This window comes from Schistocerca cancellata, chromosome 2 (genome assembly GCF_023864275.1).
Source record: "Schistocerca cancellata isolate TAMUIC-IGC-003103 chromosome 2, iqSchCanc2.1, whole genome shotgun sequence".
Taxonomy (NCBI): domain Eukaryota; kingdom Metazoa; phylum Arthropoda; class Insecta; order Orthoptera; family Acrididae; genus Schistocerca; species Schistocerca cancellata.
This window is the reverse complement of record NC_064627.1, coordinates 921,425,791-921,453,654: the sequence shown is the minus strand read 5'-3', so window position 1 is coordinate 921,453,654 and position 27,864 is coordinate 921,425,791. Positions and strand designations below refer to the sequence as shown.

Here is a 27,864-nt window from a genome sequence, read left to right as displayed (position 1 = left end):
GGTGGTATCGCAATGAATTCCAGGGGGTATATGTGTGGATGGGCACGACTGAGCAGAGGGGGTCGAGGAGGAGATGAGATGTACAGCGTGAGGAAGAGCAGGAGGAGGAGGAGGAGGAGGAGGAGGAGGAGGAGGAGGAGGAGATGAGATGGACAAGGCGAGGGGGAGGAGCAGATTAGACGGACAGAGAGGAGGGAGAGGGAGATATTTGCAGTACATGTAATGCACGTGTATGTGGTCGATGCCATGGGTATAAGGCTAGTACATAAATAAATGAATTAGGCACGCAAATAGTAGAAGGGTGTAGCTGAAGTCTCAGAAGTGCAGTAGTTTCGATTTGTACTAATATCCTGTCTGAGATGAATGTGTCAACAGCTTGATTTACTGGAACCTGCAGCAGTTTGAGCCATTAGTATGATAGAGCAGTGGCTGGAAAATTGCAGCTTAACTTTCCGTCGGCACTGAGCGGCTTAAGACAGCTTGCTCATTCAGATGTGGGAGGAATTAGATCATGTCCAGTTCAATATTACCAATCGCTACATTGATCTGAAGCCATGTTAAGAAACCATGGACAACTTAAAATTTGATTATCGGATGGGAATTCCTATTGCGAATCATGTCGTAACCATTAGTTTATTTTGCTTACGCACAAGAGATCACTGCAGTGCTGCAAAGTGTATTTTGGGTTCTGAAAACGGTATCAGATACGCGCAGATAGTTAAAAGCTTATTCACTGTTAATTACAGCATCCGACGACAGTTAACCACTTGCTTGAAGATCATCCTAATAGGAAATCTATTGAAATACAATCGTAGCGGGCTTTGAATACAGCAACTGTAAGGAGAATATTGCGACTTGCTTTGTTATGCGCCATGGTATTGCTGTTACAGTCACTGGCTGGTAACGCTCGGATAGCCGGTTTGAATCCCACCACCTGCCCTTATTTAAAAGTTGTAATTACAGTAACGTTGTGGGACTTGCTTATTTATGGAATACTGCAATTTAAGAGTACTAGAACATTCTATGTATGTGTAGATCAATGTGTAGATAACAGCACACTTCGCTGAGGCAGAAAGTTCAACTTTGTCTGTAGTGTCGTTAGTGCTTATTAAACGTACTTTCAACGTGAAGTGTTAGCTCTGTTTGCCACTCTGCTGTCTTATTGATTCAGTATTTTAAGTGAGATTATTTGGCCAAGACGCAGAGTATAGCGGACACATACATTTCATTGGCCCCAATAAGGTTACGCCTTCACCAACAGTACACTGAATGCAGAAAACATGAAAATTTCTCGTTTTGTTTGAACTGTCGAAGTACCAGTGGATACAAAGGCACCGCTAAGTAGGATACACGTCAGTCATCCAGCAGTGTTTCTAGATTGTGACGACTGTTGTTGTTGTGGTCTTCAGTCCTGATTGGTTTGATGCAGCTCTCCATGCTGCTCTATCCTGTGCAAGCTTCTTCATCTCCCAGTACCTACTGCAGCCTACATCCTTCTGAATCTGCTTAGTGTATTCATCTCTTGGTCTCCCTCTACGATTTTTACCCTCCACACTGCCCTCCAATACTAAATTGGTGATCCCTCGATGTCTCAGAACATGTCCTACCAACCGATCCCTTCTTCTAGTCAAGTTGTGCCACAAGCTCCTCTTCTCTCCAATTCTATTCAATACCTCCCCATTAGTTATGTGATCTACCCATCTAATCTTCAGCATTCTTCTGTAGCACCACATTTCGAAAGCTTCTATTCTCTTCTTGTCTAAACTATTTATCGTCCACGTTTCACTTCCATACATTGCTACACTCCATACAAATACTTTCAGACACGACTTCCTGACATTTAAATCTATACTCGATGTTATCAAATTTCTCTTCTTCAGAAACGCTTTCCTTGCCATTGACAGTCTAAATTTTATATCCTCTGTACTTCGACCAGCATCAGTTATTTTGCTCCCCAAATAGCAAAACTCCTTTACTACTTTAAGTGTCTCATTTCCTAATAATCTAATTCCCTCAGCGTCACCCCACTTAATTCGACTACATTGCTTTTGTTGATGTTCATCTTATATCCCCCTTTCAAGACACTGTCCATTCCGTTCAACTGCTCTTCAGAGTCCTTTGCTGTCTCTGACAGAATTACAATGTCATAGGCGAACCTCAAAGTTTTTATTTCTTCTCCATGGATTTTAATACCTACTCCGGACTTTTCTTTTGTTTCCTTTACTGCTTGCTCAATATACAGATTAAATAAGATCGGGGAAAGGCTACAACCCTGTCTCACTCCCTTCCCATCCAATGCTTCCCTTTCATGTCCCTCGACTCTTATAACTGCCATCTGGTTTCTGTACAAATTGTAAATAGCCTTTCGCTCCCTATATTTTACCCCTGCCACCTTCAGAATTTGAAAGAGAGTATTCCAGTCAACATTGTCAAAAGCTTTCTCTAAGTCTACAAATGCTAGAAAGGTAGGTTTGCCTTTCCTTAATCTATTTCCTAAGATAAGTCGTAGGGTCAGTATTGCCTCACGTGTTCCAACATTTCTACGGAATCCAAACTGATCTTGCCCGAGGTCGGCTTCTATCAGTTTTTCCATTTGTCTGTAAACAATTCGCGTTAGTATTTTGCAGCTGTGACTTATTAAACTGATAGTTCGGGAATTTTCACATTTGTCAACACCTGCTTTCTTTGGGATTGGAATTATTATATTCTTCTTGAAATCTGAGGGTATTTCGCCTGTCTCATACATCTTGCTCACCAGATGCTAGAGTTTTGTAGGATCTGATAAATGCCTAAAGGGATTCAACTATGTCGCTGAATACAACAGGTGGTATGAAATGACATGACATACCTTGTCAACGTCTACTACTAAATGAACGATACAGCTCAGCACTTATGAGCCGGGACAAGTTTCTGGTGAAAATTACCAATATATTTAGTGATAGCCACCGGCGAGTCCGCAGAGCTGTAGAACTGAAGAACGGAGTCCAGCGCTAGGGGGATATGTGGGAACTGAATCGCCGCAAGAAATCAAACAATGGACAATTTTGTGTAACCGGCGGTATCAACCTTTTTCGTCATTTCTGTGGTCGTGCCCTCTGCGCATCAACGCAACACCGTACTGCCCTTGCGGTGATAGCTCGGAAGGACATTGAGACGGGAAATATTCTATGGACCTGTGAATTATTCTCTGGTTGCCAGTGAATTGTGCCAAGTCAGAGAACAGAAGCGTTTACCTACGAAGTTACCTTGGAAACATTGATATTCCCCTGAATTCAAGATCTCTCAATCACACACTCAGTTTTCGAGACGGTGAAGAGAGGACATGGAGACGTGCATGGAATATGCTAGCATATTTATGGAGCTGAAGTAACAAGCGGATGTTCTTAGTGTGTGCAGTGATGCGGTGCAAAACTGTTTTTAATATGATCAGTTATCTCTTGCAAATTGCGTATAATGAAGAGGACAATTTAGAACGAGGACCAACAGAGTGAGGCAGTGCAATTGTGAATGCACTAACATCATATACGGGAGGCTGGAGATTGCTATGTCTGGCCATCCTGATTCAGGTTTTGTGCACTTATCCTAAATCAGAGAGAGAGAGAGAGAGAGAGAGAGAGAGAGAGAGAGAGAGAGAGAGAGCGCTATTTATTTTCATTATATTGTGACAACTACTCAGATATCATTGAGAGATCATCGCTACATAAGTAAATTAACAGACAGATTACACATTTTCTTGTTAATCCTACCAACTTCTTCTTTAGGGCGTATTATGTATATTATGTCGTAACGGAAATTTTATCCGTATTTTATCTAATGTGTAATATCTCGTCCGATTCCCTAATTGTTTCCAGTGCTCGTAATGTACTTAGAGACAATTTCAGACGGTATGAAAAGCTCCTGACTTGTACAAACGGGATGGAAGGCGTCCGTAATGGAACCTTGCGGCAGTAAGCAATTATTTTAGTGCATTGTATTGGTGGCAGTAGCCATACCCCGTCAACACATGCGGCATACTAGACATAACCGCTTCTGTTACATTGCGTTCATTCCTCTGCTCGTGTAGCGGTGTCTCCTGGGAGTCTAATTTTGCAGGAGGTATGGGGCCTCTGCCATTCATTTGAACTTGTGTTTGAGTTACCTGTACTGAGATTGTCTAATGCAATTCTTTTTCGAAATTTTCATTGAAAATTATGATGTATTGTAAGCACAATGTTTTTCTTCGTTACAGCTGGACAGTCTGTACTGTCATGATGTGCTTCTCTTACACATCCAGTTTAGATCAGAGTGGCTACTTGACTATTTTAAAGTTAAGTAAATCACGATATTATAACTGTGGGTGCTGTTTTCATTGGACGGTTCGTGCAATGCATGGTTTCATGTTGAAGGTCCATTTAGCATCTGTTTAGTTTAGAACAGTTACTCAGTAACTGGTTTAGAAACTGTCCCTAACTAATTTGTTTGCTTATTGATGTCCAGTATGAGTGTTCCATAATTCAGGTCCAACCATTTGGTAACAGCGAGAAAGTAGAGAAACATGTTCAGCTACTTAGGCGGGTAAAGAGGAGCGTGAAGGAAACATGTTAATAATCGCAATTCCAACAATTATTATAAACTCCTAAGCCTGTGCTACATGGCCTCGAATAAATTAATGTAAATTTCTCGTGTTTACTATAATTAGTCTCATCAGTCTTGGTCACCGAGTACTGCAGTGAAGTTGTTGACTGTATGTTATTCGCTAGCACTAGGAAATTTCTGCGTCAGTAAGGTAAAGGTCTGATCGTTGAAAAGAAGAAATACTTTGAAACTACATTGTGAACTAGTAACTTTCAGTAGTGGTAATGCTCATCAGACACTAATACTGTCTGTTCTTCCTCATATTCATTTTTCAATCCCCTTCGCTCTAATCTCCTTTGAAGAGGTTTATGCCGAAAAAGGGAAATTGATGAGACAAACTTTTTAAAGAAATGGACGACTCTTGACTCATCTAGACCCAAACGTTATAGTTTTTCAGTATCTCTGTCTTACTAATCCAGATTTTCCATCTATCAAGAAGTATATGTTCATTTCGAAATTAACAAGTAAAATATTTAATAGTGTCATAGCTCAAAGACAAATTAGATCCCTTAACATAAAGTTTTTCACGTAGTCTAAGTGTTATGTTCGTAAATACCTAAGGTGGATACCACTGGGACTGGATAAATATTCACCATGTACGATGTGTGTGTTTTGATCAAATAGAATAGTAAGTTGACGTACCAAGCTAGTTTTTTGTGTGCTCAAATACTAACAACCTAGACAGGGAGCAGAACTTTTAGAACTTATAAATGCGCTTCTCGCATCATATCTAGTTATTGTAAGTTCATTACATATAATAACTTCACTGTTAAAAATTATAGCATTTGTAACATGTTGGTAAAATACAACACTTCGAAGAAATACCTTCGTTGCTACTAGAATCGGATGTTGCCAGACAGACGCTTACATCCCTCTGTAAAGAGCATGTTATTGCTGAATCAATTTGAACAGGTTTTATAGGCATATGAGGCATATGGTACGTGGCACATACGTAGCATCACGTTCGTATAATTTTTATTCTCTTTCTGAAATACGAATTGTGGTCAGTGTTATTTCATTTTCGAAAAATCTTCATGTTTACGAACTAGATTACGTGAGAAAGTATTTAAGAGTATAATGAAAATAAACCCATTATCAAAATTACGTTATCTATGAGAATAGGTTATTTAACAAAATCAAATGAAATGAAACTGCAATAAATCTTGTTCTCCCTGCGTTACATAACATGGGAAAAATCAAATGCGGGCTGTTCGACTTTCTGCTATGATGGTGCCTCATATTGTGGCCTAAAGATATTCACTTGTCTTCTTCCAGTAGAATAATGAGTAGCCACTTCAATTCTGCGCGTGTCGTTCAAACGAAAGTTGGCATAGGGAAACCTATAGGAAACAGTGAATTATTTAAAGTGGCATGACTGTTGACAGGCATGAGTATTGACTCGAATAAACCTGTCGCGCAGATGCAGTCTGCAGTTGTTTGATGTCAATCAGCTTAAGTGCTAGCCAACAGATATTTCATTTAAATGAGTTAAGACGAACGTCGTGCACTGATATAACATTTGCATTTAAAAAGAATATAAACTACAATCCAGATACAAATTGAGTTGAAGTCAATGATGACTGAGTTTAGAGTGTTTATTACTAGATACAAGATTTCAGTAATAAGTGTACAAGCACTCTGATTCCAGTTGGCGAATTGAGGTAGCTTCTGAAGAAATTTCAACGGAATTCAAGGTAACACTACAGACAATCGATATGTTCTGAATGGTGCAGTTGGGACTGAGCGCATTGAATGTGGCCTTTGTAGACTCCAGATATGACAATAGTGGAGGAAGGAAATACTGAAATTATGTCCAGAAAAATTAAAGCGTAATACGAAGGATTTTCATTATCAGGGTGTGACTATAGGCAAGATGTGAGACCATTGCTACAACCACGTGACATAACTGCAGTCAAAATAAGGGAACGACGAAAGTAAAGCTACACCGATTAGAATAGCTGTGGGCCGCCTGAAAGGGAAGGAAATAGTTATTACTATACCAGGAGTCATCACCATGACAGACTTACTATAAAAGGGTAAAAATATGGCTAGTTCACATTGTGGAACGGTGTGGTGCGTTAAAGTGTGTTAAAATTCAAAGGACAAAGTAGAAGAACGGGGAACAAAGCGAGATTATGGCGCGGCAATGCGCATCCTTTCATATCTGCTTTGCAGTCGCAGAAGTAACTGTGCTGTGGAATACTTTTTCCCACTAACCGCACGCCATACATACACCTTTCTTAGAAACTTTTCTTAGAATAGAGAGATTGTTGTGTAAATAGAATTTTCTCTCTTGTAAAAGGATGTTAGGTATAGCTTGCAACGAATTTGTTTTATGAGGGAGTGTGTGTGTTGAAATGTGTGTTCATTCCTAAGGGACCAAACTGCTGGGGTCATCGGTCCCTAGACTTACACACTACTTAAACTAACCCATGCTAAGAACAACACACACACCCATGCCCCAGGGAGGACTCGAACCTCCGGCGGGAGAGGCCGCGCAGTCAGCGACATGGCGCCTCAAACCACGCGGCCACTCCGCGCGGCTATGAAGGAGTAAAGGTAGAGTTAAAGCTAAGATTATGTTGATAAATTACTGCCAAAAACTGTTATGTAATACTGATTTTTTATCAATTTTACTCATCAATTCAAGATCGCAGTTTTATACTAAAAGAGCTAGTTTTTTGTTCTGCTTTTATTTTCCATTTCTATTCTCATTTCATGTTTACATAATCGTCAACGCTTGTTCTTCAATCAAATTCAATAAACAAAATCAGTATTAAATGTACATTAACATTCATGGTGTTCGGAAATTCCCGATACAAACTTCTAGTGGGGAGTGGGTACATAATGTTTTGAACACGAGCCCACGTCCGAAAATGTACAGTTTCCGTTCTACCGTGGTTTCACTTTATACGCGTGACACGTCCATGTCCGCTGAGGGAAAGAGAAAAGTCCCTGAGCTACTTGTCCTTGTATGCATTTGGATAGACAGGATGAGGTGTACTACGTCGGACGGTCACCTAATGCCACTTAACGTCTTCCTTGCGGCGAGACATGACCTGTTCAACGCCTGTGCGTCACCGATGGTTCGGTACACGTTTTCGGAATACATAGACATGTTTCTTGTGTATGGCGAAGCTCAAGGTAACGGCTGTGTCGCCAACGTTTCCCACAACGTAGCACGCCATCGCACAAACTTCTTGCACAAGTTGTGCAGCGGCTCCGAGAAACAGGTTCTGCCACCGTGAGGAGGCAGGACCATGGTGCTACACAGCACGCCCGAATTTGAAGATCATGTACTGCATCGCGTTGAAGAGAACCCGTCAACGAATATAACAGCGCGCGCAACGGGCGTTACTTTCAGTATCGCCTGGGACGATCTGCTTCAGCAACAATTAAATCCGTACCACTTACAAAGGGCGCACGCTGCGGGTCCAACCGATTTTCCACAACGTAGTTCCTGAACCGCTGCTGTCGAGTTCTGTTCACAGATCATGTAAGTTCGCTTGGTATTTCGTTCTGAATTCGCGAAAGAGCCATGTCTGAGTAGACGAAACCCCTCGTGCCACGTACGTTCAGGCATGTCAGCACCCGTTTAGTATAAACGTGTGGGCAGGTATTCTGGACGGTGGTGTGATTGGGTCACAGTTCCGTCCAGTCAAGCTAACTGATCTTACTGCATACCTAATACTTCAACAAAACATACTGGAATCGTTCTTGGAAGCTGTGACAATGGGCGTCAGGAAATGTGGTTTCAGCACGATGGTGCACCACCTCACTCCTAACGTGCGATTCGGAGACATCTCAACAGACGTTATGGTGAAAAATGGATACGTCGAGGTGGTCCAACCGCGTGACCGCCGTATTAAACTCCTATGGACTATTTCGTGTGGGGTCGCATGCTAAGTTTAATTTACGAGTCTCCTGTAGAGACATAGGAAGATCTGCTAGCTCGAGTTCAGGCCGCTGCACTGGAAACTGAAGACACCAGGTGGGATGGAGTGTGTGTACCAGAACATGATTCGTAGGTACAGTGTCTGTAACGACGTTGGCGGTCACTACGTCAAGCCGCTGTTGTAAAGCATTAGTACTGTTCTATTCGTACAGTGTGGTGGGCTCTATTTTGTTTTGGATTAATGCAAATTAAGTAAATTTAAGTGTTAATGCAAACAAATGTACTCAAGTGGTGAATTGATGATTCGTTATGCCTCCTTCGAATTGGTACGTAATAACTGTACTGCGTCACGCTTAATTAAATTCAAGCCGAAGTGGATGAGTTAAACATATGAACTGAAACGGCCGTAGAAGGGAAACGATACGTTTGCGGACGTGAGTCCCTATTCAAAACATCATGTACTCGCTCCCCTCTACAAGTCCTAAAAGTTTGTAACGGGATTTTCCGAACATCCTGCATACAATATGCATCAAAATTCTCTCCGCAGTTCATTCGAAGTTGACATTGTAATTTCTGATTATGTTGCACTAAACTAACTAGTATACTCAGATTAAATAAAAATCCAAAAGCTAATTTCACACCAAATGACAAATGTAAACAATAAAAGCGCATACCACAGGGAAATTGGATTCTTACTTTCTGCGGCCATCAAGCTAGAACTTGATTCATAATTCAGAACTGAAGCTATTATGTATAATTGATTTAAAATGCATCTTTGTTAACAATAACAGAGGAGAGGCAGTCTTTCCCAGGCAGGTACACAGTTCTACAGTTTTTTGTATTTTCTCGTGATGTTATCTGGCATAGTAACCAATGGAAAATAGTAAATCTGATTCTCCATAATAATCTGACGAACATCGAATAGTTCCGAACACCACGTCTCTGAAAGATAATTTAGTTATTAATTCCTATGAGGTTAGCTTCCATTTACTGTTGAAGATTAGGACTAATATTTGAAAGCAGCTTTGGGATATCTTGGAAAGATTGTCTTGTAAACAAGGCAAAGCCCATGCATTCACCAAATGATTGTGTGTATTCGTTTTCTGAAGTAGTTTTTGCTGTTACAGAAAACTTAGACGTATGACGTGCCAGATTTAAGTGGAGCAGTACAGTGTTTGTAAGTACCTTCAGAGTTTCAGAAGACAATAGTGTGAAAACTAAAACACACAGAGAACAACGTCACAAACCACTGAATAGAGCGTATTCGTAATACGCGCCATGGTGTAGTTGCAGAGCGTACCACGACGCGCTGGCGTGTCAGAGCGTGTAGATGAAGCATCCGCTTGAATTAGTTTGAGCCTACAGATAGGCAACCCAGTGAGCAGATTTCCAAAGCGGTCTGCTACCGTTCTGTCTTCCCGGGCAGCAGCAACAATGACTGCAATTAACTGCAGATACTTACTGAAGTTTTTGCCATGTCACAAAGTGTTCCCATATTGAGCACCTGTAATGAGTGAAAAGCTTGGAGACGCAACCAATCCACTGATACGGTATTATTTTCTGTATATTTTGTAATTTTCGCAGAACTGTCATCTGAAACCTCGGAGGTACTTACGAACAACGCTGTAGTAGCCACAGCCTGTCATCACTGTTGCCTACACCGTCAAGCACATAGTGACGGCCGGCCGCGGTGGTCTAGCGGTTCAGGCGCTCAGTCCGGAATCGCGTGACTGCTACGGTCGCAGGTTCGAATCCTGCCTCGGGCATGGTTGTGTGTGATGTCCTTAGGTTAGTTAGGTTTAGGTAGTTCTGAGTTCTAGGGGACTGCTGACCACAGATGTTAAGTCCCATAGTGCTCGGAGCCATTTGAACATAGTGACGTCACGTGTTTTCCTCCGTGTTGCAGATGTACTGCGTGTCTCTACCCATCGTGGCGCTGTGCATGGCGGGCGCATTCGTGGTGATGTTGTGCTCCTTCTGGGCAGAAGACTGGGTGATGAACCTGCACCGCGAGAGAGGTCTGCCGCACGCAGAGATCTTCATCCTGCTGCCGTCCGTCGTCTACACGGCGCTCGTCTTCGTCATGAACGCCTACTACCGACGACTCGCCACCTACCTCACCGAGTGGGGTCAGTCATTCAGTCCTCGCTCTCAAAATTTACCTCTGTCGCTACTTTTTATAGCTTTTTTCTACTACTTCGAGCCTAACAGATGATTTTACGAGTAATTTTCATTGAACCTCTGTGACATATTATATATCCACTATTATCCAGTTTCTTTTAGTGGGAGAACTCAACTAAAATTTAGAGCTACACGTAATCATTTATATCGTCGTCGCTGCTAGCGCCTTCGTCGTCGCTGCTAGCGCCTTCGTCGTCGCTGCTAGCGCCTTCGTCGTCGCTGCTAGCGCCTTCGTCGTCGCTGCTAGCGCCTTCGTCGTCGCTGCTAGCGCCTTCGTCGTCGCTGCTAGCGCCTTCGTCGTCGCTGCTAGCGCCTTCGTCGTCGCTGCTAGCGCCTTCGTCGTCGCTGCTAGCGCCTTCGTCGTCGCTGCTAGCGCCTTCGTCGTCGCTGCTAGCGCCTTCGTCGTCGCTGCTAGCGCCTTCGTCGTCGCTGCTAGCGCCTTCGTCGTCGCTGCTAGCGCCTTCGTCGTCGCTGCTAGCGCCTTCGTCGTCGCTGCTAGCGCCTTCGTCGTCGCTGCTAGCGCCTTCGTCGTCGCTGCTAGCGCCTTCGTCGTCGCTGCTAGCGCCTTCGTCGTCGCTGCTAGCGCCTTCGTCGTCGCTGCTAGCGCCTTCGTCGTCGCTGCTAGCGCCTTCGTCGTCGCTGCTAGCGCCTTCATTGTTACCAACAATGTCATTGTATTCATTGTCATTATTTATCATCATTTCTGCGCTGTTGGCAAGTTCCTGGTACCATTCTTGTTTCCCTCTGATCCTGCTCCAGGTCAACTGCCTCGCAGTTTCACTTCATCCAGCATTTTTATTCCTCTCCTTGCTTTTTTATTGTCCTTCCCCGTATACCTTTCATAGCTGTTGTCACAATTCGTTTTACTCACAGTGTGTTCCAACCAGGCTACTTTCCGTTTCTTAACAGATTTACGAGAGTTATTTTTCTACAATTTCTATTGTACAAAGTTCTACAATTTATCTGTCCACTTTATTTTTCTCGTTCTTCTCCAAACTCACATCTCCAATGCTTTAATTTTCTGTCTTAATGTCTCATTCAGTGTCCAGCTTTCACAGTCATACAAAGAAACACTCCACACAGAACACTGTACTGACGTTTTTCTTACTTTTCGTAACTCCAAACCCAATTTGCTTCGTAATTGGCTTTTCTTTTTCTGAAAAGTTTGGTTTGATTGTAATTCTTGATCTTACTTCTATTTTGCTCAACCAGTTGTCAGCTAACTACATCTACACCTAAAAATCCCTGTGAAATACCTGGCAGAGTGCACTTACCACTATATTACAAATTAGGGCTTCTTTCCATTCCATTCACATGTATAGAGAGGGAACAATGACTTCCTTGTATCTGTGCGCACTGTAATTAATCTAATCTTGTATTACTGTCTCCTACGAGTGTGCCATACAGGAAGCTGCTGTAATCGTATATTCCTTCAAGTTGTGGTGGTACACAGACAGGGTGAACATTAATGAAACCAACTGACTGGAGGAACGGATTTCTGACAAAACATGGAGGAAAAAAGTCCAATTAACATGAGTGGAAATGAACCGTGTATGCGCAACAACAAAAACCGTACCAGGGCACAGTACAGAGCTGCATCACATCCACGACACAACAGATGATCTAAGCGGCCTCCAGAGGAAATCAGATGATGGGATAGTAGCGGTTGTCATGAAGTATACACGTAATAGTACTTTGGCTTACACTTTGTTGGCGGGCCAATTGCGTGGAACTTGTGCTACAGTTCGTCTTAGTATCCTGTAGAACACGGTCCTCCAAATCTGATGTAAGTACAGGCCGCCGCCAGACTGTACGTTCGTCTGCCTGAAAGGAGCTACGATCACTCAAATGCGCAAAAAGGGCTTGGAATGTTGTGTAATGTTGTTGGTGTCTGTGAGGGTACTTGTGGTACAGCCGTGCTGCCTCTCGACCGTTTCCATCACACCATTTCGGCTTGTTGCCGACATGAATAATGGACCATTCTGCTGTTTACAGTACGCTGCGTCCATCACACAGCCTGCAACACACAAGGAACACAGCGCACTTGGTCAGAGGACCCTCCGTCCGTCAGAGCTATCTGCCGTGTCAAAGATGCATTTCTGGCCACGTGTTCACAGAACCTTTCTTTCGTCCCTTTCCAGTCAGGAATCAGTCGCTGCAGTTTGTCGGTTTTATTACTGGTCACCTTGTGTGTTCATATATTCTGGAGTATTCGACGTTTGTTTAAATGACAGCGCTTTCCGCTCAGAAGTTCAGTTCAGTTCAGTTCTGTACTGGCCGTACGTTGATGTCAGTCATAATAGTACTTTCAGTGCTAAGTGTTGTTCTTCATTACCAACTCTGTCTTAGGATTTGGAATTAATTGTTTCGACATGACAATGCTATTGGATTCTTCGGTTAATACTGGAGCTTGAAGCATTGTAAGTAGGTTTTCGCGATTTAGTTGACTTCCTCAAGCACCTGCTAGTTCCGGGTTTTCATCTTTTCTGTAACTCAGTCGTAGTGACTATTCGTCCTGTCCATCTTTTTTCCGCTCAGTGCCGCTGTCGTTGCATGGTGTTTGGTATCAGTGCCACACATTTGGTCACTATTCTAGAATTGGTCACGCAAGTAATTTGACAAAAGTTCTCATTTCTTTACACAGTTTTTCCCTGTCCGAACGGAAATCAACCACGTACTTTACGTACGGCTGAGCCTTGTGATCATTCCCTTCCAGATCCCAGATACTTGAGTGAATTGACTGATTCCAGTTCTGACTCATAGATGTTATAAAGTATCTACCTTTCTGTGCTTAGTGAAATGTTCAGCTTTACACATCAGTACATTTAAAAATAAGTTTCCGGTCTTTGCACGACTTTGAAATTTTATCCTGATCTGTTTGCCTGTCTGTTCTGCTTTCTTTCACACAATACTTCATTACATGTAACTGCGTCACCTCGAGAAAGTCTGCGACTGCTACTAGTTCTGTCTGGTATGTTAAAAATACACAGCATGGACAGCAAGAGTCCCGCTACTCTTTCCTGAGGTACACGTAAAGTTATTTCAAAGTGTGTCGATGACTCTCCAGGCAAGACATTCCGATGCGTCCTTTGGAGGAAGAAAATCTCAGTCCAGTCAAATTTTGTTTGATAGTGGCTCAAATGGCTCTGAGCACTATGGGACTTAACATCTGAGGTCATCAGTCCCCTAGAACTTAGAACTGTTTTAAACTAGCTGACCTAAGGACATCACACACATCCATGCCCGAGGCAGAATTCGAACCTCCGACCGTAGCGGTCTCTCGGTTCCAGACTGCAGCGCCCAGAACCGCACGGCCACTTCGGCCGGCGTAGCACTAGCCAGCCAGCTGGTCCAGCTCACCTCGAATGATGTGATCAGTTGAATTGGGACGTAAAAAGAGATGAGAAGAGGAACAATATGACTTCGAATGCCATTTAATTTTTAAAGAGAACGGAATAATACTCGACTCCAGCAATACCGCACGCTTCTTAGGGCACCAGATTGAAACCATAACATGCTCTCGTTCTTAGCTATCATAGCACTGTGATTCAGAACAACAGTGATGAAAATTTCTAACGTAAACACAGGATAATTTCTCTGAGCGATCTATGCGTAACGCAAAAGGGCATTGCAGGGATTTTACCATACACTTAAATATTTGAATCCACGGAAGGTATTACAGACAGTTGTCTGGTAATCTCTGCTCTGCTTCCATATCCTAATCCGAGAAATACATTTTAGTACTGGAACTGTCAACTGCGACGTTGATAACGAGTCATCAACAACAGAATCCACGATGTCAACCAAGCGTCAAGTTTTCTATTTTTTTGACGTAGCCTACCGTTCTGTATCGCGGCAGCGTTGGGCAGTGACCTGTAGATTATTTCCTGTGCACCTAGCAGCTAAAATATCTTGATATTTCTCCTGTAAAAATGGAGCATTCGTACAGTGTGATTGTTGCTGTGAAAATTGTTTTTCATATTCCTACGACGCTTATTACTCTGGTTCGTGTGGGACCACATCTGTGATATGAAACAAAGGAAACACTCCAAATAAAGAGTATCTGATTTTCCATTTTTGTCGTAAAAATGTAATTGTCATGTTCACTTAAACACCTTTTAACAATATTTTATAAAATGCCCATAATTAAGAATTTGAAAAGATGTAAGTATTCCAAACTGAATGCAAAAAAATGAAGACCAAAGTGAAATTTGAACCACCAATCCATACCATCCATACCATCCATACGGTACCAGGCTAGTATTCTGTAAAGCTACCGATTCAGCTCTGAATCCCGTTTAAAAATAAGCTTTAACTATAGTAAATGCAGTTCCGCGGAAAACGTAAAGCAGATTACTTCTGTAAACTTCTGAAAAACATTGAAACAATCAGTTTGTCACTTCTTTAAGTGTTCCACGCGTGTGTTTCACTACTGAGCAGGAAGCAGCGTATAAACAGCGCGACAATCAGAGCACAACAGTGCAGAGACTGCAACTGTACACGATTTTTGAAGTCAAAATTATGTAGCCAAAGCGTGACAAACAAAAACATTGATGGCTGTTAACACATCAGAATATTTTAAAGTTCCATGTACCGTAACTTAGTACAGTAGAGTCTAGATAGTTCAAGTTTCCAATAATCCGAGCCTCTTTCTTTCCTTTTTTTTTTTTTTATTTAAATGTTGCAACGATCTACTTTCGTTTTTTTTTTTTACTGACATGATAAATAATGAAAACATCATTGCAAAAGATAGATAGGGAGAGTACAGCTCAGTGACAAAGCAGACAACAATGCAATCAACACCGATGATTAGCTCGCTGCCCTGTTGCACGAACATCTGTAGTCAGTATGGCTCGAAATACCCCGACTGCTGTCGGCTGCTACCGATCAGAACTGGGGAGTTCATACGCTGCTGTAGTTCCCAGTACCTGCACTGTACAGTGTTGTGTGTCGTTTTGTTTGTTGACTGTGTGTTCCGTTGTACACCTTACAAAGATGAGTGCTGTAACAAAAAAGAGGAAATTTGTGCCTTTGCATCTAAAATTAGAAGCATTAAGACGACTTGATAAAGGAGAAACAATAAAAAAACTTGCTCTCGAATATGGTGTCGGTGGAGTTACTGTTGGTGACTGGCGAAGAAACCGACTTAAATTGGAACAGTTTTCTTCACAGAAATGCTCACACGAATCTCTCAGTCGAAGAAGTATAAAAAAGTTATACTTCGAAAAAACAAATGAGGCATTGTTCATGTAGTTTACCCAACAGAGATAGAAGGGTGATCCGATTTCTGGCCCAATTTTGCAAGAAAAAGCTTTGTTTTTCAGAAACCAGCTGCAGGAAGGAGATGACAATTTCGCCGCTAGTGTGGGCTAGCTCGACAAGTGGAAGAAGAGGTATGGAGTGCGTCACAACTAGAAGTATGTGGAGAAAAACTCTCTGGTGACACTCAGGACGTTTCAAAATTTATCGACGAGTTTAAAAAAAATCATAACTTACGAAAATTTGTCTAATGAACAAACACATAACTGTGACGAAACTGGGCTAAATTTTAAAATGTTACCAGCGAGAACACTTGCTTCGTCTGAGGAAAAAAGTGCTCCTGGGCACAAAAAAAAGCGAAGAGCGGCTCACAGTTATGGCAGCTTCAAATGCAACTGGAAACCACAAACTAAAACTAATTGTGATTGGGAAGTCTGCCAAGCCAAGAGCATTCAAGAATATATCCATCTCAGCTCTTCCGGTTGACTATACACATCAGAATAATGCCTGGATGAATCAAGAACTGGTTTTTTTACTCATTTGTACCTGACTGCAAGAATTTTTTGAAAGAAAGGGGACTGCCATGCAAAGCAATTTTGCTCATGGATAATGCGTCCTCACATCCAAGTGCAGGAGAACTGCAGTGCGACGGTATCCGCGCCTTGTTTTTCCCACCAAACATTACCTGTCTCATTCAGCCCATGGATGAGCGCGTTCTGGAATGTATAAAAAAAGTATTGACGGCGATTGCATTCCGAAGACAACGAAAGCATTGTAGGAGCTTTGAAGGAAGTGACCTTGAAGGACGCCATGTACTGGATTAGCGAATCTTGGAGCGAAATAAAGTCAGACACAATTTCTAAGTCATGGAGGAAAATTCTACAGGAAAGTATGCCAGACACAGAAACTTAAGATTTAGCAGATGAGGAAGATCAACCATTGTGTAATTTAATCAGAAGATTGCAGATTGCCAGGGTGTGAAGAGGCAGAAGAGGTGGAAGTAGGCGAGTGGTTGAATTCGGACGAACATTTGGAAGTGACAGACGCTTCTATAATTGATATGGTTAACATATCATCGCAGTGTGAGAGTTACGGGGATGACGGGGCAGAGGCTGCACCGATGACGAGTCACACCGATGGCTACGCTGCTCTCGAAGCCGCCATACGCTACGTGGAACAGCAGCCTGAGGCGACACCAACTGACCTACTGCTCTTGAGACGGTGGCGTGACATTGCCGCGAGGAAACGTTGCAGCTTCGCCAAACAAGACACTTCACTATTACTTGTCTAAATAAATAATTATTGTTATTCTGTCAATGCAAATGCATGTATAAATACTTTTATTTTGATAAAGTTCATATTTTGGCCTGTATTACTTCTAATATCATAATATTTCTTTTTCACATTTAAATTTCGATAGTCCGAGTTTCCGATAGTTCGAGGTGATTCCGGTCTCACCTCGAACTATCGAGACTCTACTGTAATAAGATATTTAATATGTAAGTAGTACCTACTTCCTAGAGTATAACACCGCCAATGTACGTGTGCTGCGCGACTGCTGATCAGTCACTGCGTTTTTGTTTGTTTACGTCAGGTTTATTCTTATGATGATGAACAAAGTATACTTGGTGTGACTTTACGAGTGGCTACCCCGCACGAAGTCTGCCTAGACGTGGTGCGTGTGGGAATGCGAGTTAACGTCGGCTATAGACGCTTTCGCTGCAGTCACTGGCGGCATCCAAACGCCCTCTCTCAATCCTGTGCTATGCTGAACGTACATTGTACTGGTGAAAATCTCGAACGTTAACTCTGGATGGCGTACTGCCACTTCAGTCACATTTGCCTATGTATGCTCGTCTCTGGACGCGTATTCGTTTCCATCTTCATTGTGAACATTCTCGTGTCACGTTCGAGCATTAGCTCCCACTCCCCTACGAACCCAGTACAGTATTTATCCGGTTTTGAACAATTAAGTAGGTATGGCACAGATAAGTTGGTTTTCCTGTTAATATCATGTTGATTTTTAAGTTTTCACTACTTATGTGTACAACTGAACTACTGTATGTAACCGGAAAAAAGGAATTTTAATTTTTCCATATGTGTTTGTTTTAGAGACAAGCACATTATGGTGGAAAGGTGTGTGTGTGTGTGTGTGTGTGTGTGTGTGTGTGTGTGTGTGTGTGTGTGTGTGTGTTTTGCGCTGCACTGTGCTGACGACAAATTGTAGAAGAGTAAGCAGAAAATAGCTTCTCGAGCAGTATAACAAGCACACACATACACACCACCGACACCCACTGTTACTGAGGATGCCGCAAAAAATTAAGGCGAAATGCATCCGGTAAAACGAAAATGCATTTATTCAGTTACACAACTGGTCTTCTGTTTTGTCGTGACGTAAATTATACTTGCTGTATACCAAATACTACAGTAGGGATATGGTTTCCTGAGTTTCTATGGTTGACAATACCTGCTTACATTTAATGAGAACAAGATTAGTACTGACGTGGGCGAGAAAGTGGTTATGGATTATTTTGCTGTCTTTCTCGTTTGAAGCATGTAGCAAATAATTTATCATGTCCTATTTCTGTTTTGAGCTCGCAGGCTCGCAACTGGTGTATATTTTATTAATTTAGTCGTAACATCCAAAAAAAAAAAAAAAGTCGAAAGCCACTCAAATACAAAAATTAAGTTACTGTGTTAAAAACATTCTTCTTTTACCGATACTCAGTGTGAGAGTAACACCAATAGCAGCGCTGCCTTTACAGAAATGCTAATCATTCGGAAATACGCAATTATTCAACAAGAAATTGTAATTTGATGGCACTAATCAGGTGCTCACGTCTTGTATTTTTTTTTCCTTTTTCAGAAAACCACCGCACGCAGTCCCAATTTGAGAGGCATCGTGTTACTAAATTAGTGCTTTTCGAGTTTGTTAACAACTTCATGTCTCTCTTCTATATCGCCTACTACATTCAAGATATGGATTTACTCAAATACGTAAGTAACGAATTTGGTACGCGTCCACATACTTTGGTTCACTACTAAAATATTGAATAATCTTTTTACTAAAAAACGCGACAGTTGACGAACTTTCCTATCTTTTGCAGCAAGTCGCTGTGATGTTGATCATCCTACAGACAATAAACCACTTCCAGGAGTGTTTCCTGCCGCTTATCATGAAGTACGGGGGCAGCAAGGTAAGGTGCCTAAGTCTCAGAATTATAATTTGCCCAGTAAGAGATTTTCACGCCTACATCTACATGATTACTCTGCAATTCACATTTAAGTGCTTGGCAGAGGGTTCATCGAACCACAATCATACTATCTCTCTACCATTCCACTCCCGAACGGCGCGCGGGAAAAACGAACACCTAAACCTTTCTGTTCGAGCTCTGATTTCTCTTATTTTATGTTGATGATCATTCCTACCTATGTAGGTTGGGCTCAACAAAATATTTTCGCATTCGGAAGAGAAAGTTGATGACTGAAATTTTGTAAATAGATCTCGCCGCGACGAAAAACGTCTTTGCTTTAATGACTTCCATCCCAACTCGCGTATCATATCTGCCACACTCTCTCCCCCATTAAGTGATAATACAAAACGAGCTGCCCTTTTTTTTTTGGACCCTTTCGATGTCCTCCGTCAATCCCACCTGGTAAGGATTCCACACCGCGCAGCAATATTCTAAGAGGATGAACGAGTGTAGTGTAAGCTGTCCCTTTAGTGGATTTGTTGCATCTTCTAAGTGTCCTGCCAATGAAACGCAACCTTTGGCTCGCCTTCCCCACAATATTATCTATGTGGTCTTTCCAACTGAAGTTGTTCGTAATTTTAACACCCAGGTACTTAGTTGAATTGACAGCCTTGAGAATTGTACTATTTATCGAGTAATAGAATTCCAACGGATTTCTTTTGGAACTCATGAGGACCACCTCACACTTTTCGTTATTTAGCGTCAACTGCCACCTGCCACACCATACACCCCTCTTACTGCTGGACATGAACATGTTTCAGATCTGGAGGGGTTGTAACACATTCAGTAATATCTCGGACCTACTTCAGATATTCAAAACTGCCTAGGATGTGGACTGTTAGCGTATTCATAAGCACACAGGCCAAAAGTTAGTGGCCCCAGAAGACAGCACCTCCAGCCGTCGGTAGCCTCACTTCGACGAGCTGAAATCGCTCGTTGATTATTAGATCCCGTAGACTTACCAATTGCGGGGATATTGATTGTTAAGTAGAATAGTAGGAAAACATGGAGAGGACGAATATAATGACAATGGGGAACGATTTATCGCAATTTGTGAACAATTTGATCTAAAAATTACCAACACATTTTTCAAACATAAGGACATTCATAAATATACTTGGCAACAGAACACTGAAGAACTTAGTTCTATAATAGATTATATTATCATTAGGCAAACAAGTAGTTTCAAGGCAGTAGACGTCAGATCTTATAGAGGAGCCCAGTGTGGATCAGACCACTATCTAGTAAAAAGAAGTCTTTCTGGCCATGGAAGAATGCAAGGAATGATACAAGTAACATAAATAAAACGAACCAGACTGAGAAAGATGAAAAACTACCTTTTAATATAGAGAGCCTACAAGACGAAAGTATTAGAACGCTGTTTGCGGCCAGTTTGGAAAGAAAACTGGTTGAATCATTTGAAGGAAGTACAGAGTAAATATATGACTATATCAAACTAATGTGAAAATCGTAGCAACAGAGGTGTTGAGTAAAAAATATAGCAACCACAACCGTGCAGCACAGTGGTGGTCAGAGGAAATAGAGGTCCTCGTTAGAGAAAAACTAAATGCGTTCCTTCAGTGATTGAATGATAAATAAGAAGAAAAAAATCAATATACAAGGAAAAGAAGAATGAAGTGATGGGAAAAAATAAGGATGGCAAAAAATGAAGCATGGGAAAGAACATGTGCCAAGGTGAATAGCAAATTAGGATTTGGGAGAGCAAAGGAAGCATGGTCAGTATTAAAAGGGCTTCGACAGGATAGAAAAAGCAAAACCAATCTCCAACTGATAACACAAAAGGAATGGGAAGAGTATTTCCAAAAATTATTAAATACGGATAGAGAATGTCTAGAAGAAGGAACAGTGGAAGAAAAAGAACATGAAGATGATGAGATCCAGTTTTTAGAAAGTGAAGTACTTCAGGCGTTGAGAATAGGAAAGAATGGTAAATCACCAGGACCAAACAATATCAATCTGCAGTGTCTGAAATATGGTGGTGACAAAATGGTGAAACTGATAACACAGCTCTTCAACAAAATGATACATGGAGATTCAATACCCAACGAGATGAAGCTAGGTTACATTAATACAATATTTAAGAAAAGGGATCGCAAAATTCGTTCAAACTATCGAGGAATTTGTGTTACAAACACATTAATGAGAATTTTTGCGAAATTAATTAAAAACAAACTGGAAAAAAACTTGAGAACCCAAGAACAACAACGTGGATTCACGGCTGGGAGATCATGTGTAGACTATATTTTTACATTACGACACATTTTGGAGAAACATAGGGAAAATCAACAAATATAGAATTAATTTTCATAGATCTAGAAAAAGGGTATGATACTGTTCCAAGAAAATTACTTTGGAGAGCACTACTTATGGCAAACATAAACCTTTCCTTGATTAAAATAATACGACAGATGTAAAAGATAAAATTTGCCAAGTGAAAGTTGGTAATAAACTTTCACAGAAATTTAGAGCAAGCAAAGGCCTTTTACATGGCTGTCCCATGTCACCATCATTATTTAAAACCTATATAGATATTAGTCTTAGAACATAGTCTCGTAAATGTAATAGTATGGGATTAGAAATAAGAGATGGAGTTTACCTACATCATTTATTGTTTGCTGATGATCAAGTAGCCGTAGCACAAGATGGAGAGGATGCTAACTATATGTGCAATCAACTAGCAGTAGCATACAAAACTTGGGGTTTGAAGATTAATTACCAAAAAACAGAATACTTGAATAATGATTCAGATGAGCTATACATTGAAGGAAATAAAATAAAAAGATAAACACTTTCTGTTATTTGGATCCATATTAGAAATCGAGGGAAAATCAGTCAGAAAAAAATGGTTCAAATGGCTCTGAGCACTATGGGACTCAACATCTTAGGTCATAAGTCCCCTAGAACTTAGAACTACTTAAACCTAACTAATCTAAGGACATCACACACACCCATGCCCGAGGCAGGATTCGAACCTGCGACCGTAGCATTCCCGCGGTTCCGGACTGAAAATCAGTCAGAAATCAATAAAAGAATTAGTAGTGGACGGAAGGTCATTGGGATGCTTAACTCAGTCTTATGAAGCAGGAATGTAATGAGCAGAACTAAGAAATTAGTATACAAATCCATTTTAGAAAGTGTGGTTCTGTATGGAACGGAGACCTGGACAATTAACATGAAGCACATTAAAAAATTACAAGCTCTAGAGACGGACTTCTGGAGAAGATCGGCAAGAATCTCCAGGAAAGAAAAGATAAGGAACACCGAAATAATAAGGAGAATGGAAGAAAAGAAAGAATATATGACGTAATGGATAGGAAGAAATTACAGTGGTACGGGCGTGTACGACGAATGGAGAAAACCAGAATACCAAAATTGATACTGGAGTGGGAACTGGAAGGGGGGGGAGGGGGAGGAGGAGGAGGAGACGACGACGACGACGACGACGACGACGACCACCTATCACCACCTGGATCCATAGCAGGTCATTCGAACTGCGGTAGTGTTCACCAAACCAGAAACGTGTGACTGCATCTGTGGCACCACGGCTGTTGTTCTTGTGAAAGGCAGTGTACTCATCACGAAGATGTGAAAGAAAGAGAAACACTTGGTCACGCAGAATGTACAAATAGAGGTCCTGATAAAGCGACGAATGAAAATTTGTAGAAAGTCCTGGACTCGAACACCAGCCTCCTGCCCACTAGGCAGATGCGCTAATAGACCTCCCATGCACAGTGCCTTTGCAGAACTGCACAGAGTACCCGTGCATGCCTCCCTCAATTCAAATCCGCATCCATGCCTCGGACTACTTGGTATCCCGCGTAAACTAGAACAGCATTGTAATACTGGCGTATCACCTGGCGTATTGGTATGGGGTGTCGTTGGTTACACGTCTTGGTCACCTCTCGTTTGCTTGGGTCGCTCTGCAGGCGAGTCTTTTAAAAATAAAGGTACTGTCTCTGGTTCTGGTTCTCCTGCCCTTTCCCCCTTGGCCACTCCCTGGGAGGAAGGACAGGCCTGCCGGCTTGGGGCGAAGTACTTCCCCCGCTATTTAGTCTGTTCTTGGACCGATGGGGGGACGTTCACCACCTCCAAGCCCATGTTCTTTGTCCAGCACATCGAGGACATCTTCGGGGAAATCGAGGCTCTCAGTAAAATGCGTTCGGGGTCCGTTCTTATAAAGACCGCCTCCGCCACACAGTCGGCGGCGCTCCAGGCGTGCGACCGACTAGGGGACATCCCAGTGTCTATTGTCCCGCATCTGGCACTGAATAGGACACAGGGGGTTATTTTTCATCGGGACCTCCTGCTGCAATCTGATGAGGAGCTCAGGGCCAACCTGGAGCGCCGAGGCGTGCATTTCGTCCGGTGAGTCCAGTGCGGCCCCAAAGATCGTCGCATCGACACCGGGGCCTTTATCCTCGCCTTCGAGGGGGACGTTCTCCCAGAGAAGGTAAAGGTGATGTGCTACCGGTGCGATGTGCAACCTTACGTCCCGCCTCCTATGCGCTGCTTTTGGTGTCTGCGCTTTGGGCACATGTCGTCACGGTGTGAGGCTGAATCCCTTTGTGGCGATTGCGGACGTCCTGTTCGTGAGGAACACACATGCACCCCACCACCTCGGTGCGTCAATTCTCCTGGCATCCACTCGCCTAGATCTTTAGACTGCCCCGCGCATCAGAAGGAGGAGAAGATTCAAAAATTCAAAACTTTGGATCGTCTCTCTTATTCTGAGGCCAGGAAGAAGTATGACCGCCTCCATCCCGTGACGTTGACAACTTCGTTTGCCTCTGTCATGTCCACTCCTTCCACAGTACCCACACCCCTATCCTATCCCTCCTCCACCTCCTCACCCCATCTGCGGTCTATGCCTCCGCCTCCCAAATCCCTCCCTTCCCAATCCTCCTCCCTTGCGGCCCCTGCCCCCTCTGCCCCGGGGGCCACCCTTCCTCCTCCTCCCTTTCCGCCGCCTGAGAAGCGATTCTCTTCTGAGGCGTCCATCGAGGAAACGTTCTGGACCCCAGCTTCAGAGGTCCGGCGTTCCAAAACGGACCCCGCGCGTGAGGACCTTCTTCGGGTTCCAGCCCACCATCCCCATGCCTCATCGGCCTTCCAAGAAGGCCTCCAAGAAGAAATCTGTCTCCCCCTCTACACCCCGGTGCGTTTCGTCTGACTCTCCATCCGTGAGTCGCTGCTCCCAGCCGTCCTCAGTTTCGCCGGGACGCTCTGCTGCCAGGCGCTCAGCTGGCCTCTCGTCAGCGAATGATGATGCCCCTCCTACGCAACCCGGGAAAGCGGCCGCCGCTGGCGACGACTCGATGGAACAGGATCCGCCTCCCGCCGGTTGTAGCGTTGTTCCCTCGACACCTGGCCCTCCGCGGCCGTCGAGGTGACCAGCTCTTCACCCGTTTCGTTCCCTCTTTTCTGACTAGCGATGGCTTTGTTACATTGGAACATAAGAGGTATTCGATCTAATCGGGAGGAATTAAAACTGCTCCTCCGCCTGCACTGTCCGCTCGTCCTTGGTCTCCAGGAAACCAAGTTGCACCCAACTGACCATATTGCTTTTACCCACTATACCTCGGAGAGGTCTGACCTCCCCCCTGTGGACGGTATTCCAGCTCATGGTGGGGTCATGTTGCTCGTTCGGGACGATGTCTATTACCATCCCCTCCCATTGACCACCCCACTCCAAGCAATAGTTGTCCGTATTACTCTTTCTGCCTTTACTTTTTCAGTTTGTACCGTCTACACTCCATCGTCATCCGCTGTTAGTCGGGCTGACATGATGCACCTGATCATTCAGCTTCCTCCGCCGTTTTTATTGTTTGGCGACTTCAATGCCCATCATCCCTTTTGGGGCTCTCCTGCATCCTGTCAGAGAGGCTCCCTCTTGGCGGATGTCTTCAACCATCTCAATCTTGTCTGCCTCAATACTGGCGCCCCGACTTTCCTCTCGGACTCTACTCAAACCTACTCCCACTTGGACCTCTCGATCTGTTCTACCACTCTTGAGGCTTGTCGAGACGCTATCCGTGCTCGACGACGTGCTTTACGCAACTTTCGCCGCCATCCTACGTTGGCGAATTGTATTGGATACAAGCGACTCAGGGCGCAATGCCGTAGAATCATCAAAGACAGCAAAAAAGCTTGTTGGGCCTCTTTCACCAGCTCCTTTAATAGTTTTACTCCCTCTTCTGTCGTCTGGGGTGGCCTGCGCCGGCTGTCGGGCATTAAGGCCTACTCCTCGGTACCTGGCCTGACTTCAGGTAATGAGGTCCTTGTTGATCCTGTGGATATCTCCAAAGCCTTCGGCCGCTTTTTCGCGGAGGTTTCAAGCTCCGCCCATTACCACCCTGCCTTCCTTCCCAGGAAAGCGGCAGAAGAGGCTCGGCGACCTTCCTTCCACTCGCTGAATCTGGAAAATTATAATGCCCCCTTTACTATGCGGAAACTCGAACGTGCACTTGCACTGTCCCGGTCCTCTGCCAGATGCCATTCACGTTCAGATGCTGGCACACCTATCTCCGGCAGGGAAAAGCTTCCATCTTCGTACCTACAATCGCGTCTGGACTGAAGGTAAAGTCCCCATGCATTGGCGTGACGCCGTCGTTGTTCCTATACCCAAACCAAGGGAAGGATGGACACCTTCCTTCTAGTTACCGCCCCATTTCTCTTACAAGCTGTGTCTGTAAGGTGATGGAGCGCATGGTTAACGCTCGGTTAGTTTGGATTCTTGAATCTCGACGGCTACTTACCAATGTTCAATGCGTCTTTCGTCGCCGCCGCTCCGCTGTTGACCACCTTGTGACCTTGTCGACATTCATCATGAACAACATTTTGCGAAAGCGACAAACGGTCGCCGTGTTCTTCGATTTGGAGAAGGCTTATGATACCTGTTGGAGAGGAGGTATCCTTCGCAATATGCACAGGTGGGGTCTACACGGTCGCCTGCCCCTTTTTATTGATTCCTTTTTAACAGATCGAAAGTTTAGGGTACATGTGGGTTCCGTATTGTCCGACGTCTCTCTCCAGGAGAACGGAGTGCCTCAGGGCTTCGTCTTGAGCGTAGCCCTTTTTGCCATAGCGATCAATCCAATTATGGATTGCATTCCACCTAATGTCTCAGGCTCTCTTTTTGTCGATGACTTCGCGATCTACTGCAGTGCCCAGCGAACATGCCTCCTGGAGCGCTGCCTTCAGCGTTGTCTAGACAGCTTATACTCATGGAGTGTGGCAAATGGCTTCTGGTTCTCTGAAGAGAAGACGGTTTGCATCAACTTTTGGCGATATAAAGCGTTCCTTCCGCCATCCTTACATCTCGGTCCCGTTGTTCTCCCATTCGTGGAAACAACTAAGTTTCTAGGGCTCACACTGGACAGGAAACTTTGGTCTCCGCACGTCTCTTATTTGGCTGCCCGTTGTACACGTTCCCTTAATGTCCTCAGAGTTCTTAGTGGTTAATCTTGGGGAGCGGATCGCACTGTCCTGCTTCGCTTGTATCGGTCCATAGTCCGATCAAATCTGGATTATGGGAGCCTCGTCTACTCGTCTGCTCGGGCATCCATCTTACGCCGTCTCAACTCCATCCACCATAGGGGGTTACGTCTTGCGACCGGAGCAGTCTACACTAGTCCCGTCGAGAGTCTTTATGCTGAAGCTGCCGAATTACCATTGACCTACCGGCGCGACGTACTGCTTTGTCGGTATGCCTGCCGGCTGTTGTCAATGCCCGACCACCCCTCTTATCAGTCCTCCTTCGCCGATTCTCTCGACCGTCAGTATGGGTTGTATGTGTCTGCCCTGCTGCCCCCTGGAGTCTGCTTTCGTCGCCTGCTTCGACAATTGGATTTTGCCCTCCCTACCACCTTCAGAGAGGGTGAGAGCCCGACACCACCTTGGCTCCAGGCTCCGGTTCATATTTATCTCGACCTCAGCTCGCTGCCGAAGGAGGGTACTCCGGCTGCAGTGTATTGCTCACGGTTTGTCGAACTTCGTGCGCGACTTGCCAGTCATACCTTCATTTACACTGATGGCTCCAAAACTGACGATGGTGTCGGCTGTGCCTTTGTTGTCGGGGCCGTCACCTTTAAATACCGGCTGTTCGACCACTGTTCCAGCTTTACGGCCGAGTTTTTTGCTCTCCATCAGGCCGTTCAGTATGCCTGACGCCACCGCCATTCATCGTATGTACTTAGCTCTGATTCACTCGGTTCTCTTCAGAGCCTTGGAGCTCCATATCCGGTCCATCCCTTGGTGCAACGGATCCAGCAGTCCCTCCATTCTTTCGCTGAGAGTGGCTCTCCTGTCAGCTTTCTGTGGGTTCCCGGCCATGTAGGAGTGCCTGGGAATGAGGCTGCTGATGCTGCAGCCAAGGCTGCAGTCCTCCTGCTTCGGCCAGCCTCCCATTGTGTCTCGTCATCTGACGTTCGTGGGGTTGTTTGTAAGAGGCTTGTGTCCTTGTGGTGGGATTCTTGGTCATCACTTCAAGGAAACAAGCTCCGGGCAGTCAAACCATTCCCAACTGCTTGGACAACCTCCTCCCGACCATCTCGGCGAGAAGAGGTCCTTCTGACCAGGTTGCGGATTGGGCATTGCCGGTTTAGCTACCGCTACCTGCTCTCCGGTGACCCAGGCCCGCAG

At 43.9% G+C, this 27,864-nt stretch overlaps 1 protein-coding gene across 1 annotated transcript in view; it reads left to right on the top strand.

Annotated features, from left to right (window-relative positions):
• LOC126162863 (anoctamin-10) overlaps positions 1 to 27,864 on the top strand; it is a 338,775-nt gene that overhangs the window by 235,321 nt on the left and 75,590 nt on the right. Inside the window, exons 9-11 of the mRNA XM_049919640.1 lie at positions 10,416 to 10,638; positions 18,816 to 18,946; positions 19,057 to 19,146. Of these exons, the coding sequence (XP_049775597.1) occupies positions 10,416 to 10,638; positions 18,816 to 18,946; positions 19,057 to 19,146 (444 nt within the window). The remainder of the gene's footprint in view (positions 1 to 10,415; positions 10,639 to 18,815; positions 18,947 to 19,056; positions 19,147 to 27,864) is intronic.